The sequence below is a fragment of the Hyaena hyaena genome, unplaced genomic scaffold (assembly GCF_003009895.1).
Source record: "Hyaena hyaena isolate Hyena2069 unplaced genomic scaffold, ASM300989v1 scaffold_20, whole genome shotgun sequence".
Classification (NCBI taxonomy): domain Eukaryota; kingdom Metazoa; phylum Chordata; class Mammalia; order Carnivora; family Hyaenidae; genus Hyaena; species Hyaena hyaena.
This window is the reverse complement of record NW_024080652.1, coordinates 5,125,956-5,146,148: the sequence shown is the minus strand read 5'-3', so window position 1 is coordinate 5,146,148 and position 20,193 is coordinate 5,125,956. Positions and strand designations below refer to the sequence as shown.

General features: G+C 42.7%; 1 protein-coding gene across 1 annotated transcript in view; it reads right to left on the bottom strand.

Moving 5' to 3' along the window:
• Positions 1 to 20,193, bottom strand: part of RSPH10B (radial spoke head 10 homolog B) — a 55,583-nt gene that overhangs the window by 22,845 nt on the left and 12,545 nt on the right. Inside the window, exons 5-14 of the mRNA XM_039226118.1 lie at positions 18,414 to 18,587; positions 16,699 to 16,784; positions 15,640 to 15,760; positions 10,618 to 10,794; positions 8,660 to 8,819; positions 7,757 to 7,878; positions 4,989 to 5,178; positions 2,757 to 2,871; positions 1,703 to 1,782; positions 1,455 to 1,603 (exon numbers count right to left, since the gene is read on the bottom strand). Of these exons, the coding sequence (XP_039082049.1) occupies positions 1,455 to 1,603; positions 1,703 to 1,782; positions 2,757 to 2,871; positions 4,989 to 5,178; positions 7,757 to 7,878; positions 8,660 to 8,819; positions 10,618 to 10,794; positions 15,640 to 15,760; positions 16,699 to 16,784; positions 18,414 to 18,587 (1,374 nt within the window). The remainder of the gene's footprint in view (positions 1 to 1,454; positions 1,604 to 1,702; positions 1,783 to 2,756; positions 2,872 to 4,988; positions 5,179 to 7,756; positions 7,879 to 8,659; positions 8,820 to 10,617; positions 10,795 to 15,639; positions 15,761 to 16,698; positions 16,785 to 18,413; positions 18,588 to 20,193) is intronic.

Below are 20,193 nucleotides of genomic sequence, written 5' to 3'. Positions count from 1 at the left end.
CAGGGGAGGGTCAGAGAGAGAGGGAGTCACAGACTGAAACAGGCTCCAGGCTCTGAGCTGGCAGTCAGCACAGAGCCCGACGCGGGGCTCGAACCCACGAACCTCGAGATCATGACCCAAGCGAAAGTCGGACGCTTAACCGACTAAGCCACCCAGGCGCCCCATATGTTTGTTTATTTTTGAGAAGGAAAGAGAGACAGAGACAGAGAGAGAGGGAGACACACTCTCGGAAGCAGGCTCCAGGCTCTGAGCTGTCAGCACAGAGTCTCACGCGGGGCTCGAACTCACACCTGATTATGACCTGAGCCTAAGTCGACTCTTAACCGACTGAGCCACCCGGGTGCCCCATGGCTCCTAGGTCCTAATGGAAGGATCGTGCTGACACCAGGTGAACCTGCTAGTCCATCTCAATATCACCGAAAGGGAACATTCCTGATGCAATGCAACAGGAAGTACACAAAACCACCTGTGGCTTTTGTCAGGGCAAAAACCCCCGAATCCAAGTAAGCCTCTAACTGTCCTGCTTTAGTGGAAATACAGGGGAAAGAAGAACAGGAGACTCAACTCGGACCAGATGCTGCGAGCCCGAAGCAGATGTCCGACCTGGTTTCTTCAATAAGGGGCCACGAAGAAAGGACAACAGTGAACAAATAGCTGGCCCAATACTCCCCCAAACTTACCTATTTCTAAAAAGCTGTTTTTCTGTATTAGACACTAGGTTGCTGTCAGTTTTTCATACGCATAGGACACTGTTAGACTTTTCCCTGTACTTGTATTCGACCCTTCCCATTTTATCATTTAACTTCCCACAGGTGTGAATTCAAACAAAAACTACCAATAGTAAGAGAATATCATATACACTAGGTGTTCTCATTAGTTTTTAAACTAATAACTTCTTTAAGTTACTTTCCAATGAATAATAATTTTTGTCAGTGACACTGGTGTCCTCCCCACCTCGTCTTCTCTTACATGGCAAGGTCTGCATTAGCAAAGACACTGTGGCCCCACCGCCTGTGCCCCTTCCCTTCCTGGGAAGGAAGCACATAGGGCCAGTGTTCCTGGACCCCGGAATTACTCACTTCTGCCCAAAGAGGCCCCACAAACATTCAACTGCTATGAAAATCCATCCTGGACCTTCACCTCATTATCTGTGTGTCGCTGCTAGAACATATTGCATTTCTTTAATGAAAACCCAAATGCCTATTAATACAAAACTGGTCTTGGGGCACCTGGGAGACTCAGTCAGTTGAGCATCGACCTCGGCTCAAGTCATGATCTCACGGTTCATGAGTTTGAGCCCTGCTTCGGGCTTACTGCTGTCAGCACAGAGCCTGCTTTGGGTCCTCTGTCTCCCTCTCTCTGTCACCCCCCCACCACCACCACTTGCACTCTCTCAAAAATAATGAACACTTATATATATACATGTAAAACCAGTCTCGGTCACGAGCGCTTACTTTCAACATCCAGAGGAAGTGTCGCATCTTCATGGACAGCTCGTGGGGAGGAGCGGCACGCGGTCTGCAGTAAACTGTATAAATCTCCCAGCTCTTGTCGATGTAACTCATGGAATAGAGTGTCTGCTGTTGCCCACTGAATAAATTACCTAAAAACACAATGCAAAGATAAATCATCAAAATTCAATTACAAAACTACATTTAGAAAAAATAGATAAAATATATAATGCTATTGGGCTTTTATTTACCCTTTACACGGCCAGCATTTGGGTGAATGTTCTCGGTCATCAGTTTGGTAAAACACAGAAAGAGCGATGGGCTTCTGTTTCTGACAAGAAAGATCTAGTCACCCCTCTGTCCAGGAAGTAGAACCTAATTCCTCTCTCCCTGAGCATGGCGTGGACTTAGTAATTTGCTTCGAACCACGAGAGTACAGAAAGGGAGACACAGTATGTTCATGGTAGAGAATTGTGGCTGCCGCCATTTTAACTGAGTGCTCAGGGCTAACATCGGCAGTAACAAGACACATCAATGCCACGTACCCTTGATGTGATGTGATGCCAAGGGCATTTCACCTCCATGGTGCTCTTCCCCAAACCCAAGCCTCAGTGCAATGTTGAAAACACATCAGCAGACCAAAACCAAGGGACATTTTATGAGATAACTGACCAATAGTTTTTCAAAGTGTCAAGGCCATAAAAGACAAAGTCTGAGAAATCATCACAGGTTGTAGGGACTAAGGAGATAGGACAACTAAACGCTAAGAACACAGATCAGAAAAGGGACATTAGTGAGAAAACTCGGGAAACCTAATAATGTCTGTGAGTTGTTAACAGTATTTTACCAACATTAATTTCTTAATTTCAACAGGTGTACCACGGTCGTGTACAATGTTATTGTTAAGGGCAGTGGACTGAAGGGTGTATAGGAACTCAAGTACCAACATGGAAGCACTCCTGGAAAACTAAATTTATTTCCAAATAAAAAGATATAGGATCAATTTTTCTCTGAGAAAGATGGGGAAATTCCAGCCTAAGGAAGGGCTGGTTTTGACTATTTCTGATTAAAACCCTGAGAGCAATTTGCAACACTGAAACATGACTCACCTCTGAAGGGGCTTCAGAATTGTAATCTGGCATCCAATGGTTTTGTGGCTAATATTTGTGAAACGCTTTTGTTTCCGGCCCTTCACTTCAGGAGTATGTAAAAGTAATAATGCACATTGAAGAAAAGCGAGCACCACTGTAGCTCAGTAATGATTAGGTCTGCCTCACCTCTCAGAGCTTCAGAAGTGGTACTTACTGGAACTCTTTGTGATGGATGTGGTAAGCCAACTGCAGAAGATAATTCAGAAATGTTCTCAAAAGTATTGTCGTAAATGGAGAATGAATTTCTTCAACCGGAATGTCATTATTGGCTAAAATAAAGGAAATTGGAAAGGATGCTTGGTACTTTTTTTTTTTAATGTTTGTTTATTTTTGAGACACAGAGTATGAGCAGGGGAGGGGCAGAGAGAGATGGAGACACAGAATTCAAAGCAGGCTCCAGGCTCCGAGCTGTCAGCACAGAGCTCGACACGGGGCTCAAACCCACGGACTATGAGATCATGACCGAGCCGAAGTCAGGCACTTAACCAGCTGAACCACCCAGGCACCCTGCCTAGTATTTTTTTTTTAATTCAGGTAGAACTGACATATAACACTGTATGACATGATTCACTAGATGCTGCAACATGATCACCACAGCAAGTCTGGCTGATACCTTCTCCTACGTAGTTACAAAAATTTCTCTTTTATTCTTGTGGTGAGGACTTTTAAGATTGACCCTCTTAGCAACTTTCAAATATATTTATTTATTTATTTGTTTATTTATTTATTTATTTATTTATTTATAGGAAAGAGAGAGAGAGACAGCGTGAGCAGGGGAGGGCCAGAGAGAGAGGGAGATACAGACTCTGAAATAGGCTCCAGGCTCTGAGCTGGCAGTCAGCACAGAGCCCGACGTGGGGCTCGAACCCACGAACCGCGAGATCATGACCTAAGCGAAAGTCGGACGCTTAACCAACTAAGCCACCCAGGCGCCCCTATAATCCTTTATTTTTAATTACAGTCACCATGCTGTACATTATGTCCCCACAACTTATTTATCTTGTAGCTGGAAGTTTATACCTTTTGACCCCTTCACCCATCCCGTCGATCCCTCCCCTCTGGCAACCACTACTCTGTTCTCTATATCTGTGAGCTTGTTTCTTAGTTTTTAAATTTTTATTTAATTTTATTATTTTTTCATGTTTAATTATTTGAGAGAGAGAGAGAGCTGCAAGTGGGAAGGGGCAGAGAGAGGGAGAATCCCATGCCTCAGGAGATCTGAGTTGTCCGCACAGAGCCCAATGCCAAACTCAATCCCACGAACCCTGAGATCATGACCTGAGCCGAAATCAAGAGTTGGAGGCTTAAACCACTGAGCCACCCAGGTGACTCTTGTTTTTTTAGATTTGACATACAAGCGAGATCATATGCTATTTGTCTCTCTGTGTCTTATTTCTCTTAGCATAACACTCTCAACGCCCATCCAGGTTGGTTGCAAATGTCAAGATTTCATTCCTGACACCTCATATTTTCTAAAACCTTCTATTTTATTTGCTCCTGGTATACAAGTCAAAGAACTGAGTTTGAGGCAGTACCTTTTCTCCCAGTGAATACTGTGAACAGCATATACACATCCACCTAAAACTTAAGTACCGCATGAAAGACCTAGTCACTTTTCGGGAAAGTTACAAGATACCTTGTCCCAGTGTTTTTCAGAGTTTGGAGCAGTGAGCCCCATTTGATTAAAGATGGTTCTGATTCTACATAGGCTCAAAGTCTGTGCCATACACTTACATTTCAAGTAAATAAGTATTAGTTCTAACATTTTGTTTTACAAGTAGATAATGTGAGGCTGTCAAGGCCTGCTTCCCAGAATTCAGCTGAAAGGAATAAAACCTTTAAAGTTGTTAAATCTATTGCCATGAAATTTCTAATTTGAAATCAAGCCCAAGCCCACCTCAAGTGGTTTCTTGGCTACTGGCCCTCCCTGATGCCCTCTGTTTCTGGCCTCACAATTTAGTGGGTTGTTTTAAACTGCAGATCAGAGGCAGGCAAACTTTTCTGCCAAAAGCCACACAGTAAATATTTTAGGCTTTATGGGCCAGACAGTCTCTATCACAACCTCTCAGTTCTGACATGATAGGGCAAAAACAGCCACAGACAATGCATGAGAAAATGGACATGGCTGTGTTCCAATAAAACTTTATTTATAAGAACAGGCCTTGGCTCACAGGCCCTGCCGTAGATGGTCTTTTACTACTGCCGTCATCTTACAACACTATCTCAAGTACGTTTTCAATACCTTGAGGAGACCGTGTGTCGGTTTCTGGAAGGCCTCTCCCAGCATTTGCCTTCCTCACTTCCTCCACATTTCCTGACCGGTTTCACGGTGACATATTACACTACTCTTCAAACCAAAAGACATGAAGGGACTGGAAATACTCACCACTTAACACCCTGTCCATATCAGCAAGAGTTATATTATGGTGATGAAATTTGCAATCTTTTAGAAACCTCCAGAAGTGAAGCTTTGTCATCAGAAAGGTGTTATCCAGGGAGCGGTCACATCCTAGGCTGCTGTAGAAGCTATAGATTCGTCTTAATTCTGTAATATTTCTTAAGACAGCATATTCCACCTACAGAGAGAAAGCCATACACGTCTTAATCTTACCTAATAAGAACAAAAGTAAAAGAAACAACACCTGTTTGACCAATGAAATGATATAACACGTGAGGTAACAGCATTTACCATTGACCACTATTAGAGCTCAACAAATGTTCTATTTTCCCCGCTTGCCGCCAGGTCATTAAAATGCAATTTCTGAATAACATTAAAAAATGTGCTGTTATCAAAAATAAACTCAAAATGGTTAAAGGACCTGAACGTGAGACAGGAAACTATCAACATCCTAGAGGAGAAAGCAGGAAACAACCTCCTTGACCTCCACCGCAGCAACTTCTTACTTGACACATCCCCAAAAGCAAGGGAATCAAGAGCAAAAATAAATGATTGGGACCTCATCAAGATTAAAAGCTTCTGCACAGCCAAGGAAACAACCCAGAAAATTAATAGGCAACCAACGGAATGGGAAAAGATAGTTGCAAATGACATATCAGATAAAGGGTTAATATCCAGAATCTATAAGGAACTCACCAAACTACACGCCCGAAAAACAAACAACCCAGTGAAGAAATGGGCAGAAGACATGAACAGACACTTCTCCAAAGAGGACATCCAGATGGCCAACAGACACATGAAACGATGCTCAGCATCCCTCCTCATCAGGGAAATACAAATCAAAACCACACTGAGATACCACCTCACGCCAGTCAGAGTGGCTAAAATGAGCAAATCAGAGAACTCTAGATGCTGGCGAGGATGTGGAGAAACGGGCACCCTCCTACACTGTTGGTGGGAATGTAAACTGGTACAGCCCCTCTGGAAAACAGTGTGGAGGTTCCTCAGGAAACTAACAATAGAACTCCCCTATGACCCAGCAATAGCACTGCTAGGAATTTACCCAAGGGATACAGAAATGCTGAGGCATAGGAGCACATGTACCCCAATGTTCATAGCAGCACTCTCCACAATAGCTAAAACATGGAAAGAGCCTAAGTGTCCATCAACAGATGAATGGATCAAGAAGATGTGGTTTATCTATACCATGGAATACTACATGGCAATGAGAAACAATGAAATCTGGCCATGTGTAGCAACATGGATGGACCTTGAGGGTGTTATGCTGAGCGAAATAAGTCAGGCAGAGAAGGACAAATATCATATGTTTGCACGTATAGGAGGATTAGGAGGAACTTGACGGAGGAACAAGGGGGAGAAGAAGGGCGGAAATGGTGGGGGAAAGGGAGAGAGGCAAACCATGAGAGACTCTTGAATGCTGACAAAAACTGAGGACTGATGGATGTGGGGGGGAGGGGGGGATGGGCATGGAGGAGGGCACTTGTGGGGATGAGCACTGAGTGTTATGTGGAAACTAATTTGACAATAAACTATTTGTAAAAAAAAAAAAATGTGCTGTTATCAGGAATGCCTGGGTGGCTCAGTCAATTAAGCATCTGACTCTTGAGTTCAGCTCAGGTCATGATCTCAAGGCCCCGAGTGGCAATCCATACTGGGTGGCAAGCCTAAGATTCTCTCCCTTACTGAGTTACAGAATTTTTTCACTTTCTAGGTCCTATACTGCTTTCGTAATTATGAAATCGGATAGATTTTAAATCCATAATTTTTATTTTTAAAATTAATATTTATTTCTTTTTGAGAGAGAGAGAGAGACACAGCGTGAGTGAGGGTGGGGCAGAGAAAGAGGGAGACACAGAATCTGAAGCAGGCTCCAGGCTCTGGGCTATCAGCACACAGCCTGACACAGGGCTTGAACCCATGAACCGTGAGATCATGACCTGTGCTGAAGTCTGACACTCAACCAACTGAGCCACCCAGGCGCCCCTAGAAGTTCTTGTTTTTAATGATAGTCTGATAGCAGATGGAGTGAGTGATACCAGGAGCCTGAAGTACGACATTGGCCGGGAGAAGAAGAAAGGAGGATGGGATGGGGGTAGAGAGTCATCACTTTGAGACCCACAGACTGGGACCAGAGGAGGCAGGCATGAGCAAGGGCCAAGAGGCAAGCCTGCCTCTCAATCTCGAGGTACCCATGGTGCTCTTGTTGCAAACATCTTCTCCGAAGACTCATGCCAAGCCCCAAACTATGAATCACAATGCTAAAGTGTAATTTGGTGGATGTGATTTTCCAGATGTTCATCAAATGAGGTCTGGGTACACAGAATGTTCTCTGGCTCTATGGGTTTCTAGAGTTGTAGTGATTTCTAAGGGTTTGAAGATGTTTTGAATCCCAGCAGCCCATAATAATGCACAGCAGAATTCACGTCGTGCTGAGTGGGATGGCCACGGCCTTGGCCTTTAGACCAAGTGAGGGGTGAGGGTTAACTTTAGCCTTATGGGCTCTGAGGCCATAGTTAATTCATTGAGTCCCTCGATCTGGGCTTCTGTTTTCTCGCAAAGCCTGTCCACTAAGGTTGCCGTACGAATTAAATGGGATGGTGTACACAGCATCAATAAGGGATATAAAACACCCTCAATACGGGAGAATCACCATCAGCTGTATTTGTCCAAGACTCTGGGGACCCTTAAGATTTAAGCCTAAAATGCAAATGTATAACAATACAAAAGGCTTTTACCTGCTTTTTTTCCTCTGCTTGATCTTTCTCGGGATACATATTCAGCAAAAAACTTAGATTCAGCTCAATGCCCGACCCTAACACAGAAGTACTTTCACTGTCATCAAGCTTTCTGGGAATCGCTAGCAAATAAAGGCAAATAGAGGGGATAATTGTGAAAAGCAATGTTAAAAGTTTTCAATGTTACCGTTTCAACTAATAAATCAAAATGCTTTGGGGGGAAAAAATTAAATGATTTTCGAAGTTAAAAAATGTTTTTTCAACGTTACGTCAAAATGATTTTCTACTGGGGCACCAGGGTGGTTCAGTCAGTTGAGCATCTGACTCTTGATTTCGGCTAAAGTCATGATCCCAGGGTCGTGGGATCAAGCCTTATGTCAGCCTTCACACTGAGCAAGAAGCTTGCTTAAGATTCTGTCTCCCTTTGCCCCTCTTCCTCATTCACACATTTGCTCTCTCTATAAAATTTTAAAAAGTAATAATAAAAAAAAGATTTTCCATCAAAGTAGGATACAAGAGTATTCAAAAAAAACTTATTAAGAAAGATGCAGTTTTGGGGCATCTGGATGCCTTAGTCGGTTGAGCATCTGACTTCAGCTCAGGTCATGATTTCACGGTTCATGGGTTCGAGCCCCGCTTTGGGCTCTGTGCTGACACTTGTTCAGAGCCTAGAGCTTGCTTGGGATTCTGTGTCTCCTCTCTCTGCCCCTGCCCTGCTCATGCTCTGACTCTTGAAAATCAATAAATGTAAAAAAATACATATTAAAAAATTTTTTAAAAAAAAGACAGTGGCTTCTCCCAGGAAACTCAGGTTTTCTAAAGCAGTTGGTGTATTTTGATGAGTAGATTCCACAGATAACACAGGGTACTTTGCATGCAGCAGATGGGCGAACACCCCCCTACCGGCACTGACGGAGGTTCTGTAGCACCAGTTCCTGAAGGAAGATTCTGTAGACAGGTCCAGGTGACTTAAGAACTCAACTTCAAGATTTGGAAATTCCACTAAGTGGTCGTTGGAAAATGCGCCATCATACACACGTCCGTTCTTGAACGTTAATCGGCCCTGCAGACAGACAGATTAGAGGTCAGAAAAACCACTGGTGATGTGTGTATGTATCTTTTTCAAAGGCTTGGAGTTTTTTGTTTGTTTGTTTGTTTGTTTGTTCGTTTTTAAGATATGCACTTAGCCCAGGGTGCCTGGGTGGCCCAGTCAGTTAAGCTTCCTACTTCAACTTCAGCTCAGGTCATGATCTTGCAGTCTGTAAGGTTGAGCCCTGCGTTGGGCTCTGTGCTGACAGCTTGCAGCCTGGAGCCTGCTTCAAATTCTCTGTCTCCCTCTCTCTCTGCCCCACCCCCTCTCACACTCTCACACCCAAAAATAAATCAACATTAAAAAATTTTTTTAGGGGCACCTGGGTGGCTCAGTCGGTTAAGCGTCCGACTTCGGCTCAGGTCATGATCTTGCGATTTGTGGGTTCGAGCCCCACATCGGGCTCTGTGCTAACAGCTCAGACCCTGGAGCTTGTTTCGGATTGTGTTTCCCTCTCTCTCTGCCTCTCCCCCACTCATACTCTGTTTCTCTCTGTCTCAATAATAAATAAAAAACATTAAAATTTTTTTAAAGATACGCACTTAGCCCACATAGAATCAGGCTCCTAGAGTCTCACATCACTGTAAATCCTCTCTCTTCCTCCTCCTGTCCCATCTGTCCCACAACCTCTCCCCATCCACCCCTAGGTCACAGAAGGTATCTTATCAAACTATGCTACTGACCAGCAAAGTGCTATCACCAAATAGGGGCTCTCTTGGTATCTGTCCAACCCAGGCCAATAGTCAGTCTGATCAAGAGGTAAGCACATGAACCAAGCCAGCTCAGCCAAACTAAAGACATTTGTGGAAAGCTTCCTGGAGAAGAGTTTCTTCTCTCCTTCTACTTAGTGTGTATGTGGATAGGAAGCTCAGAACTACAGCCACTTCTTGTGGTCATGGGGGCGGGGCAGCCCAAGGGTGAAGCTGACATCATGGCAGAAGACAGCCTGGGGAGATGGAAGAAAACCCTTCACATCACTGAGGTGCTGGATCAAACCAACCTTGAAACCCACTTATTCCTTTTTTTAAAAAGTATTTATTTTGAGGGGCACCTGAGTGGCTCAGTTGGTTAAGTGTCTGACTTTGGCTCAGGTCGTGATCTCATAGTTCGTGGGTTCAAGCCCTGCATCAGGTTCTGTGCTGATAACTCAGAGCCTGGAGCCTGTTTCAGATTCTGTATCTCCCTCTCTCTCTGATCCTCCCCTGCTCACACTGTCTCTCTCTCTCTCCCTCTCTCTCTCTCAGAAATAAATAAAACATAAAAAATTTTTTTTGAAAAGTGTTTATTTTGAAAGAGAGAGAGAATATGTGTGCATGAGCATGGGGGAGGGGTAAAGAGAATCCCAAGCAGTCTCTATATCATCAGCGCAGAGCCCAAGGTAGGGCTCAGACCCACAAACCGTGAGATCATGAACCATGAGCCAAAACCAAGAGCCAGACGCTTAACCAACCGAGACACTCAGGCGCCCCTAAATCCACTTGTTCTTTGTTACTTATGGATTATTAAGCTAGATATTCCATTACTTGTAACCAAAACCACCGTAACACACACATATATACATAACATAAACCAATTAAATAACTTCTAAATATATTAGATATTGATGATACATTGGAAATTATTTTAAAATTCATTATCCTAACAAGACAGGAAGCTGTCCTGTGCAAAAATGGGTTATGCACTTTACAAGACAGAGAATGACACGCCTTTTACCGTATTTTAGTTGCTTTACCAAATCTTTAAAATGTACTTTTCACACATCTGCACTCACCATGCCATGTTTTTTATTGGAGACCCATTCTCCCTCATACATGGCGCCACTGGCATAGTAAAACTTCCCATGGCCATGACGCTCTCCATTTACAAACTCTCCTATGTATTCATTTCGTAAAGGGTACTGGGAGTTGGGGATTCTCTTTAGAAACCATGTATGTGTTCCAAAGCCATTCTGCAAAGAAAGCAAATTTCCATGAGGCATGCTAAAAATAGTTCCTCTTTTTTACCTGAATTCTTTTAAAATTCAGACAATCGATCATAACAACAACCCATCTGAAGGGACAAAGAACATGGATTCCAGAGCCACACAGACTTGGGTTCAGGCTCTACACCATCAGTTACTAACTAGCCTTTTGACCTAAGGCAAATTATTTAAGCCCTGTGGGTTTCATCTACAAAACAAAAATAACACCAACCCTATAGGATGGAGGTAAAGATTGAAGAGAGTGTATATAAAGTGCCTGGCTTGATACTGATTACTATCTTACATTTTATTTATTTTTAACATACAGGTTGATTTTTAAAATGCCCCCTCTTCATTCCCACTTGGCAGAGGTAACCACTACTTGAGAATTTGAGAATTCATCCAAATTCTCAATGTGCAGTTATATGTACTAGGTCAACATATAATATGTACATATAACACACATAAATACACACACAAGTTTTTTAAAAATGAGATGACTCTGGATAGGTCTTTCTAGAACTTCTGGGTATAGACTGAAAAGAACTGAAAGCAGGAATCAAACAAATATGTGTGCACTCATGTTCACAGCAGCATTAGTCACAATAGCCAAAAGGTGGAAGTCACACAAGTATCTGTCAATGGACGAATGAATAAAAAAATGGATCATGATATAAACATACAACGGAATATAATTTAGCCTTTAAAAGGAAAGACATTCTATGGGGTGCCTAGGGGGCTCAATCAGTTAAGTGTCTGACTTCAGCTCAGGTCACAATCTCGTGGTTCACGGGTTCAAGCCCCACATCGGGCTCTGTGAATTCTTGCTCAGAGCCTGGAGCTGCTTCGGATTCTGTCTCCTTCTCTCTCTGCCCTTCCCCTGATCACACTCTGTCTCTCAAAAATAAAAAAATGTAAGTAAAAAAAATTTTAAAGGAAGGACATTCTGACACATACTATAAGATGGATGAACCTTGAGGACATTATGCTCAGTGAAATAAACCAGTTGCAAAAGGACAAATAGTATATAATTCCCCTTATATGAGGCACCTAAAGGAATACGATTCAAAGGGACCAAAAATAGATGGAGGGTGACAGGGCAGGGAGTGGGAGAAGGGGTTATGGGAGTGAGTGTTTAATGGGGACAGAGTCTCAGTTTCGGAAGATGAAGAGTTCTGGAGATGGATAGAGGTGATTCACAACAGTGTGAATGTACTTAATGCCCCTGAATTGGACACTTAAGAATGGTTAAGATGGTAAAGGTTATGTTATGTGTATTTCACCACAATTAAAAAGAAAAAAGAAAGCTGGGGTAGCTATATTCCTATCAGAAAACACTTCAGAGGAATAGAAATGATCAGGGCTAAAGAGGGACATTACAACATGATAAAAAGGATCAACTCACCAAGAAGACGTAATAATCCCACACCTAACAACGGAGCCTTAAAATATAGAAAACAAAAATTGCTAGATTTGAAAAAAGAAATAGACAAATCTACAATTATACTTGGACACTTCAACACTCTCCTCTGAGCAATGGGTAGAAAAGGCAGACAGAAGAGAGTAATGTGATACAGAAGAAATGTGATAAAAAGAACATTACCAAACACTTTGATCTAATTGGCCTCCACAGAATACTCCATTCAACAAAAGCAGAAACACACGGAACAGTCACCAAGAAAGACCATATTCTGGGCCATAAAATAAACCACAGCATATTTAAAAGAAATGTAATCGTACAAAGTATGTTCTCTGATCACAGTAGAATTAGACAAAAAAATCAACAACAGAAAGAAATCTGGAAAAAAATCTCCCAACATACAGAAATTAAGCAATATACATCAAAATAATTTACAGGCCAAAAAGGAAGTCATAGGGAAATTAGAAAATATTTGAACTGAACAAAAGTTAAAGACATATCAGAATTAATGGGATGCAGATAAAGCAGTGCTAAGAGAAAAGATTTTATTATTAAATGTTTGCACTAGAAAAGAAGAAATGTCTCAAATCAATAAAGCTTCCATTCTACAACTCAAGGAGAAGAAGAGTATATTAAACCTGAAGTAAGTAGAAGGAAATAATAACAAGGAGCAGGTATCAGATTAAAGAATGAAAAACATCAAGAGAAAATAAATAGCATTAGAACTGGCTCTTAGAGAATTTTCATGACATGGATACATCTCTAGCAGGACTGAAGAAAAAAGAGAAAACACAAATTATTGATACCGGAAGAAAAGAGGGAACATCCCTACAGATCCCCTATAATATGGATTAAAAGAATAATGAGAGAATATTATGAACAACCATGTGCCAATACATTTCTATTAAATGGACAAACTTCTTCAATAATACAAACTTCCAAAATTTACTCAGGAAGAAACAGATAACCTGAATAGTGCATTATCTATTTTTTAAATGTTATTCTAGAGTTAACATACAGTTGATTTATTGTTAATCTTGTCACAAAGGTAGTGTGACAAGACTTCTTCTCCAGTCCCAGAAGTCTTCACGGCATCTTCAGGTACGCGACTAAGGAAGGGAGAGTACCAATTCCACAAACTCTTTCAGGAAAGTAAAGAGAACACTTCCCAGCTCATTTTCTGCAGCCAACATTACTAAAATCTGGCAAAGATATTAAATGGAAAGAATACTAAAGATCAAAATCTCTCATGAACATTGACACAAAAATTCTCAGCAAAGTATTAGGAAACTGAATCCAGCAAGATATAAAAAGGATAATATAATCATAATCACGTTGGGTTGGTATTGCTGGAATGCAAGGTTCAATCAACATTTGAAAATCAATTAATGTATTGAAAGTGGGGGATGGAGAAACATCTAGCATGCAAATTGATGGCAAAAGAAAGTCAGAGTAACAATACTTTTATCAGATAAAACAGACTTTAAAACAAAGGCTGTAGGGGCACCTGGGTGGCTTAGTTGGTTAAGCATCTGACTTCCTCTCAGGTCCTGATCTCGCAGCTCCTGAGTTTGAGCCCTGTGTCAGGCTCTGTGCTGACAGCTCTGACCCTGGAGCCTTCTTTGGATTCTGTGTCTCGTCTCTCCCCTGTCCTCTCTCTCTTTCAAAAATAAAAACACTTTGAAAAATAAAACAAAGACTGTAGCAAAAGACAAAGGAGGACACTATATCATCATAAAGGGGACAATCCAACAAGATCTAACAATTGCAAATATTTATGCACCCAACACTAAAGCACCCAAATATATAAAACAGTTAATAACATAAAAGAATAAATAACAATACAATAATAGTAGGGGACTTTGACACCCTACTGACACCAATGGATGGATCATCTAAACAGAATCAACAAGGAAATAATGACTTTGAATGACACACTGGACCAGATGGACTTAACAGATATATTCAGAACATTCCACCCTAAAACAGAAGAATACTCATCTGGGTGCACATGGAACATTCTCCAGAATGGATCACATCTTAGCCCACAAAACAAACCTCAACAACAGAAGACTGAAATCATAGCATGCATATTTTCTGCCCATAGTGTTATGAAACTAGAAGCCAACCCCAAGAAAAAAATTTAGAAAGACCACAAATACATAGAGGTTAAAGAACATCCACCTAAAGGATGAATGGGTTAACTAGGATATCAGAGAAGAGATTAAAAAGTACATGGAAACAAATGAAAACAAAAACACAATGGCTCAAAACCTTTGGGATGCAGCAAAAGCAGTCCTCTAAGAAGAAAGTTTATAGCAATACAGGCCTACCTCAAGAAGCAGGAAAAGTCTCAAACAAACAACCTAAACTTACTAGAAAAAGAATAAAAAACAAAACCTAAAATCAGCAGAAGGAAAAAACTAATAAACATTGGAACAAAAGTAAATGATATAGAAACTTAAAACAATAAGAGAACAGACCAATGAAACCAGGAGCTGTTTTTTTGAAAAACAATCAATAAAATTGATTAACCTCCAGCCAGAATTATCAAAACAAAAAAAGAGAAAAGATTCAAACAAATAAAATCACAAATGAAGAGGAGAAAGAATAGCCAACACCTCAAAAATACAAACAATCCTAAGAGAAGGTTATGAAAAACTATATGCTAACAAAGTGGAACAACACAGAAGAAATGGAAAAATTCCTAGAAATGTACAAACTCTTGAAACCAAAATAGGAGGAAATAGAACATTTGAAAAGACCAATAACCAACAAAGAAATTGACTCAGTAATTAAAAAAAAAAAAAAAAACTCCTAACAAACAAAATTCCAGGACCAGATGGTTTCACAGGAAAATTCTACCAAACATTTAAAGAGTTAATGTCTATTCTTCTCATACTATTCCAAAACATAGAAAAGTAAGGAAAACTTCCAAGTTAATTCTATAAGGCCAGTATTACCTTAATGCCAAAACCAGATAAAACATCCACTAAAAAAGAGAACCAGAGGGACGTCAGTTGCATCTGACTCCTGATTTCGACTCATGTCATGATCCCAGGGTCATGGAACCTGCTCAAGATTCATATTCTCTCTCTCTCTCTCTCTCTTTCTCTCTCCCCCCCCTCCTTCCCTCCCTCCCTCCCTCTCTCTGCCCCTCCCCCCACCGGCACTCTCTTTCTCAAAATAAATATTAAAAAAGATTTTTTGCTCACTTGTGTGTAAGAACTTTAGAGAAACCTAGATAATAAAATGGCACTAAAAAAAGATGGTTTGGACCAGCAAATCGTACTTCGGATTTCTAAATTTAGCGGTGCTGAAGTTTTGGTTACCGGACCACATCCCAAGTGACGGCTGTGCCGAGGTCAGCAGTGTCCCTGTCTGGGTTCGGGGAACACCCTCGGGCGCTGTACCTGGATGCCCTTCTCCCACTGGCCCGTGTACTCTTCATTCGCCGTCAGCCACCTCATCCTGCCTTCCCCGTGGCGCATGTTGTTTTCCCACTGCCCTTCATATATGTTTCCAGACTTGTAACTGGGACCAAAAAAATTAAAAACAATCAGTTACTTTATATACAACATTATCTTTAAGAAGACTTTCTTTTGCATTTTTTTAGATGTTTGTTTATTTTTGAGAGACAGATTGTGAGCAGGGGAGTTTATTTCTCTCTCTCAGATATAAATAAAATGTTTTTTAATTTTAAGAAATAAATAAATATTCCACCCTGCTTAGATAGAAAATGTGTTCTCCGAAGTTTCTGCACCTTCTCTTTTTTTCCCAAAGTTTATTTTTTTATTTTGAGAGAGAGAGAGAGGGAGAGAGAGAGAGAAAGAGAGAGAGAGAACAAATAGGGAGGGGCAGGGAGAGAGGGACAGAGAATGAGCAGGGAGGGGCAGAGAGGGAGAGGGAGAGAGAATCCCAAGCAAGCTCCACACTGTCAGTGCAGAGCCCAACTTGGGACTTTAACTCATGAACCGCAAGATCATGACCTGAGCCAAAATCAAGAGTCGGATGCTGCTAAGCACAATTAGTCATTCAGAGAAAGACAAATGCCATAGGACTTCACTCATATGAGGACTTCAAGAAACAGAACAGATGAACATAAGGGAAGTGAAGCAAAAATAATATAAAAACAGGGAGGGGGACAAAAACCTAAGAGACTCTTAAATACAGAGAACACACAGAGGGTTGCTGGAGAGGCTGTGGGAGGGGGGATGGGCTAAGTGGGTAAGGTGCATTAAGGCATCTACTCCTGAAATCATTGTTGCACCATATGCTAACTAACTTGGATGTAAATTTAAAAAATAAATTAAATAAAAAATTTAAAAAAAGAGTCAGATGCTTAATCGACCGAGCCACCCAGGTGCCCCTCTGTACCTCATCTTTAAGCGACCTAAGTGAAAATTATTTGCACCCACGCCCACTTCCCCTCACACACACCCCCTACCCCGAGCAGCCGCGGTGACACCTACCATCTGATTCCCCAGCCGCTTTTGATGTTGTACACCCAGTCCCCCTCGTACCAAGAGGTACCCTCTTGATTGTAATAAACAGAGCCCTAAAACAAATAATATCATTTTAACAAAGCCAGCCTCATACAGCAAATGTTTATTAAAGGTAAAGATAAAAAGTATACATAAATTAAAGGAGTCTGAACTATGCGGAAGTCAATGTCCTAAGTAGGCAAGACATTTAATCCGTGGTAGGTTTCTGTCTTGTGATGGAGAAAATGGTGAAGTATCCGCCAAGTATGAATGAGATGTCACCAACCGATGGCCCCTTGATAATGAGGTGTCACATTAGGGCATGGAATGACTATGTCCATTATGGTCAGTCTAATCACTATATTCGGTAACCGTGAGTCAAGTTAGTATCTGAACAGTCTGTTGTGCTGTTGCCTAAACTGAGTGGTAGCACCTTCTGTGTAACTGAAGGCCAGTCCCTATTATGCACCCAAACCTTTTTCGTTTCACCCATTTATCACCTTATTTATTCAGCTCCTAGTGTAAGTGAACATGGCATAACCTTGCCTCCTGGTTTAAGTGAACATGGCATAACTTTTCTTCGGTGACTCCTCTGAGGAATGGCATGAGCCACCATACACTGTGGACCTGCACTGAATGACCTCAGGTTGCTTCTTTATTCAGTGGTTTATCTCTGTGTGTGTGTGTGTGTGTGATTTTTCCATCTTCTTCCCCACTATCAAAGCTGGCTTGTTCCTTCGTGCACCCATCCAGGGGCCATTGCCTAGAAGCCACCACCAACCCCAGTCTGAATCCACTATGAGCTGAAAGAGGGAAGGGAAAGGAAGACAATGGACAGATTGTCTAAATCTGAATAGAGTGATGATTATAATGGGAGACTGTTTCTTTTCTTATAACATTTTCCAAAAAACACTGCTGCGGTATTTTATCATCCGATACGAAAGTGAAGCGATGGTGACAGAAACAGCAACCTTGCTTCAAAGTGTCACCTGTGTTACTGGTGAGAACATAAACAGGGCCAGCTGCTGTGGAAAACATCTGGGAGGTTCCTCAAAATGTTAAACATCGAGTTACCATATTCCACCCCTAGGCTTGTACGCCAGAGAACTGTAGACAAGTACCCAAATAAATCCTTACACCCATGTTCATAGCAGTGCTGTTCACAGAGGCCAAAAGATGGAAAGAACCCAAATGCCTGTTAATGGACAAACAGATAAACAACATGCGGTCCATCCACATAGTGGAAATATTAGTCAGCCACAAAAAAGAATTAAGTACCTACAACATGGGTGGATCTCAAAAACATGTTGCTGAATGAAAGAAGCCCAAAAGGCCACGTGATATAGGGTTCCGTTCATTTCAAACATCCAGAGAAGGTAAACCCATAGAGACAGAAAGCAGGTCGGTGGTCCCCAGGGGGTTCTGGGTGGGAAATAACTGCCCAGTGGGTACAGGGCTTTATTTTGGAGGGCTGATGAAAATGTTCTGGGACCAGACAGAGGTGGTAGTGTTGCAACACTGTGAATGCGCTAAATGCCACTGAATTGCAGACTCTAACATGGTGGGTTTTGGGTGATGTGGATTTCACGTCAATAAACAAGAGGTGAACATACTTGTGTGAGAGCACCCCACCCCCCACCTCCCACACCTCTGTGTCTGTTCGTCCTATCTACGGACAGCAGTATCGTGGCTGCCCCGCTCACCTTCCCGTGTCTCTTGCCGTGACACCAGTGGCCAATGTAGGACACGGGGTGCGTGCCACATTTGAACATACCACATCCCTGCCTCACGCCGTGGATCACTTCTCCTTCATAGGTGCTGCCATCCGGCCACGTGTACATGCCATGGTTCATGGGGATGTTCTTCACAAACTCCCCCTAGGGCAAAATGGCCCCAAGAGTGAGAGAAGGAAGGCAGTGGAGAGACCCCTCATCCTGTGGGTGGCTTGAGATGCCTCCTTGACTACTGGATACTATTCCTGTCTCTCCTCCACGGAAACAGTGGCGTACCCAGCCCCCTCCCCCAGCTTCCACCCTCCTCCTTCCTTCCCTACATGTCCCAATCTGTCTCACCTCCCCTCTCCTGGGCAGAAGTGCCGGCGGCATAAACCAGCTGGAGGCTGTGTGTAGACAAGGCTCCAGGAAGCAAACAGGTGACAGGTGACATGGAACAGTGGCAGGCGATCCCGGCCTCAGGAACTTTAGCCTTGGAACCCACCTCGAAGGAGGCTTAATGCCCTGGGTTCTAGTGTTCTCTCCAGGGGACTCTGGTGATCAGCCCGGCTTGCTGATCAACTGATGGCAACCCTTCTTTCTGCCCGTGGTTCATCAAAATATTCCACAGACACAACCAACCATCTGCCCTGAGGGTGCCTTCCAGAGAATCCGCTTTGCTCGGGGCCAGGATGCTGGCTGAGTGGCAGGACACAGGTCCATGGCTGCAGCCCTGAGCCATCGGATTCCCTCAGGAAGGAGAACTGGCCAGAGGCAGCCAGCCAATGGAGAGAAGAGGACAGGGCAGGGTGGCTGCCTGATCCCACGAGGCAGCTGGCCTTCCTGAAGACACTTCTGTGACAGCCCAAATCCTGCCCGTAAACCCTCCTGCCTAGGCTGGTGTGGAAGGGTCTGTGCCTATGAGCACTCCCACCTGTGAGCTTCCAGAGATGATAAACCGAGGGCCACAGGCTAGAAGCCACGGTAATGTGGGGGAAGAGTGTCCCCGGAAGGACTGGCCCCAAACCACCAGATCCTCAGGCCACCCTGCACCTCTGCGGCTTGTCTCCCACTGTCCAGCCCCCATGAGCGCCCACCTGGCCGGCCCTTGTCTCTGCTTCCCTCACCTGGCTGTGATTTGAATATGAGCCTTATGTGCGTAGGTTTTAAATATCTTCGTCGCCACTTATAAACACCGTCACTAGCAACCCTGCAATTGTGATTTTTAGAATAGCTTTCTAGCAACTGAGTTAAAAATACATATTTCCCTTTAAACCAGCAAGATAGATGAAGTGAAACCCACATAACGGAATAAAAGCAGCCAGTAAAAATAGGTGGATCTGGATGAATGGCTATGGTGTGATCTCCAAAAAATAAAGGGACAGAAGAAAGGGTATAATAAACTGTATTTGTGTTTGTAAAGAGTAAGAGAGGCCAAATAAATGCCGGGGTGCAGTACACGCACAGAAGACATCTAGATGCTCAGCATCCCTCCTCATCAGGAAAATACAAATCAAAACCACACTGAGATACCACCTCACGCCAGTCAGAGTGGCTAAAATGAGCAAAGCAGAGAACTCTAGATGCTGGCGAGGATGTGGAGACACGGGCACCCTCCTACACTGTTGGTGGGAATGTAAACTGGTACAGCCCCTCTGGAAAACAGTGTGGAGGTTCCTCAGGAAACTAACAATAGAACTCCCCTATGACCCAGCAATAGCACTGCTAGGAATTTACCCAAGGGATACAGAAATGCTGAGGCATAGGAGCA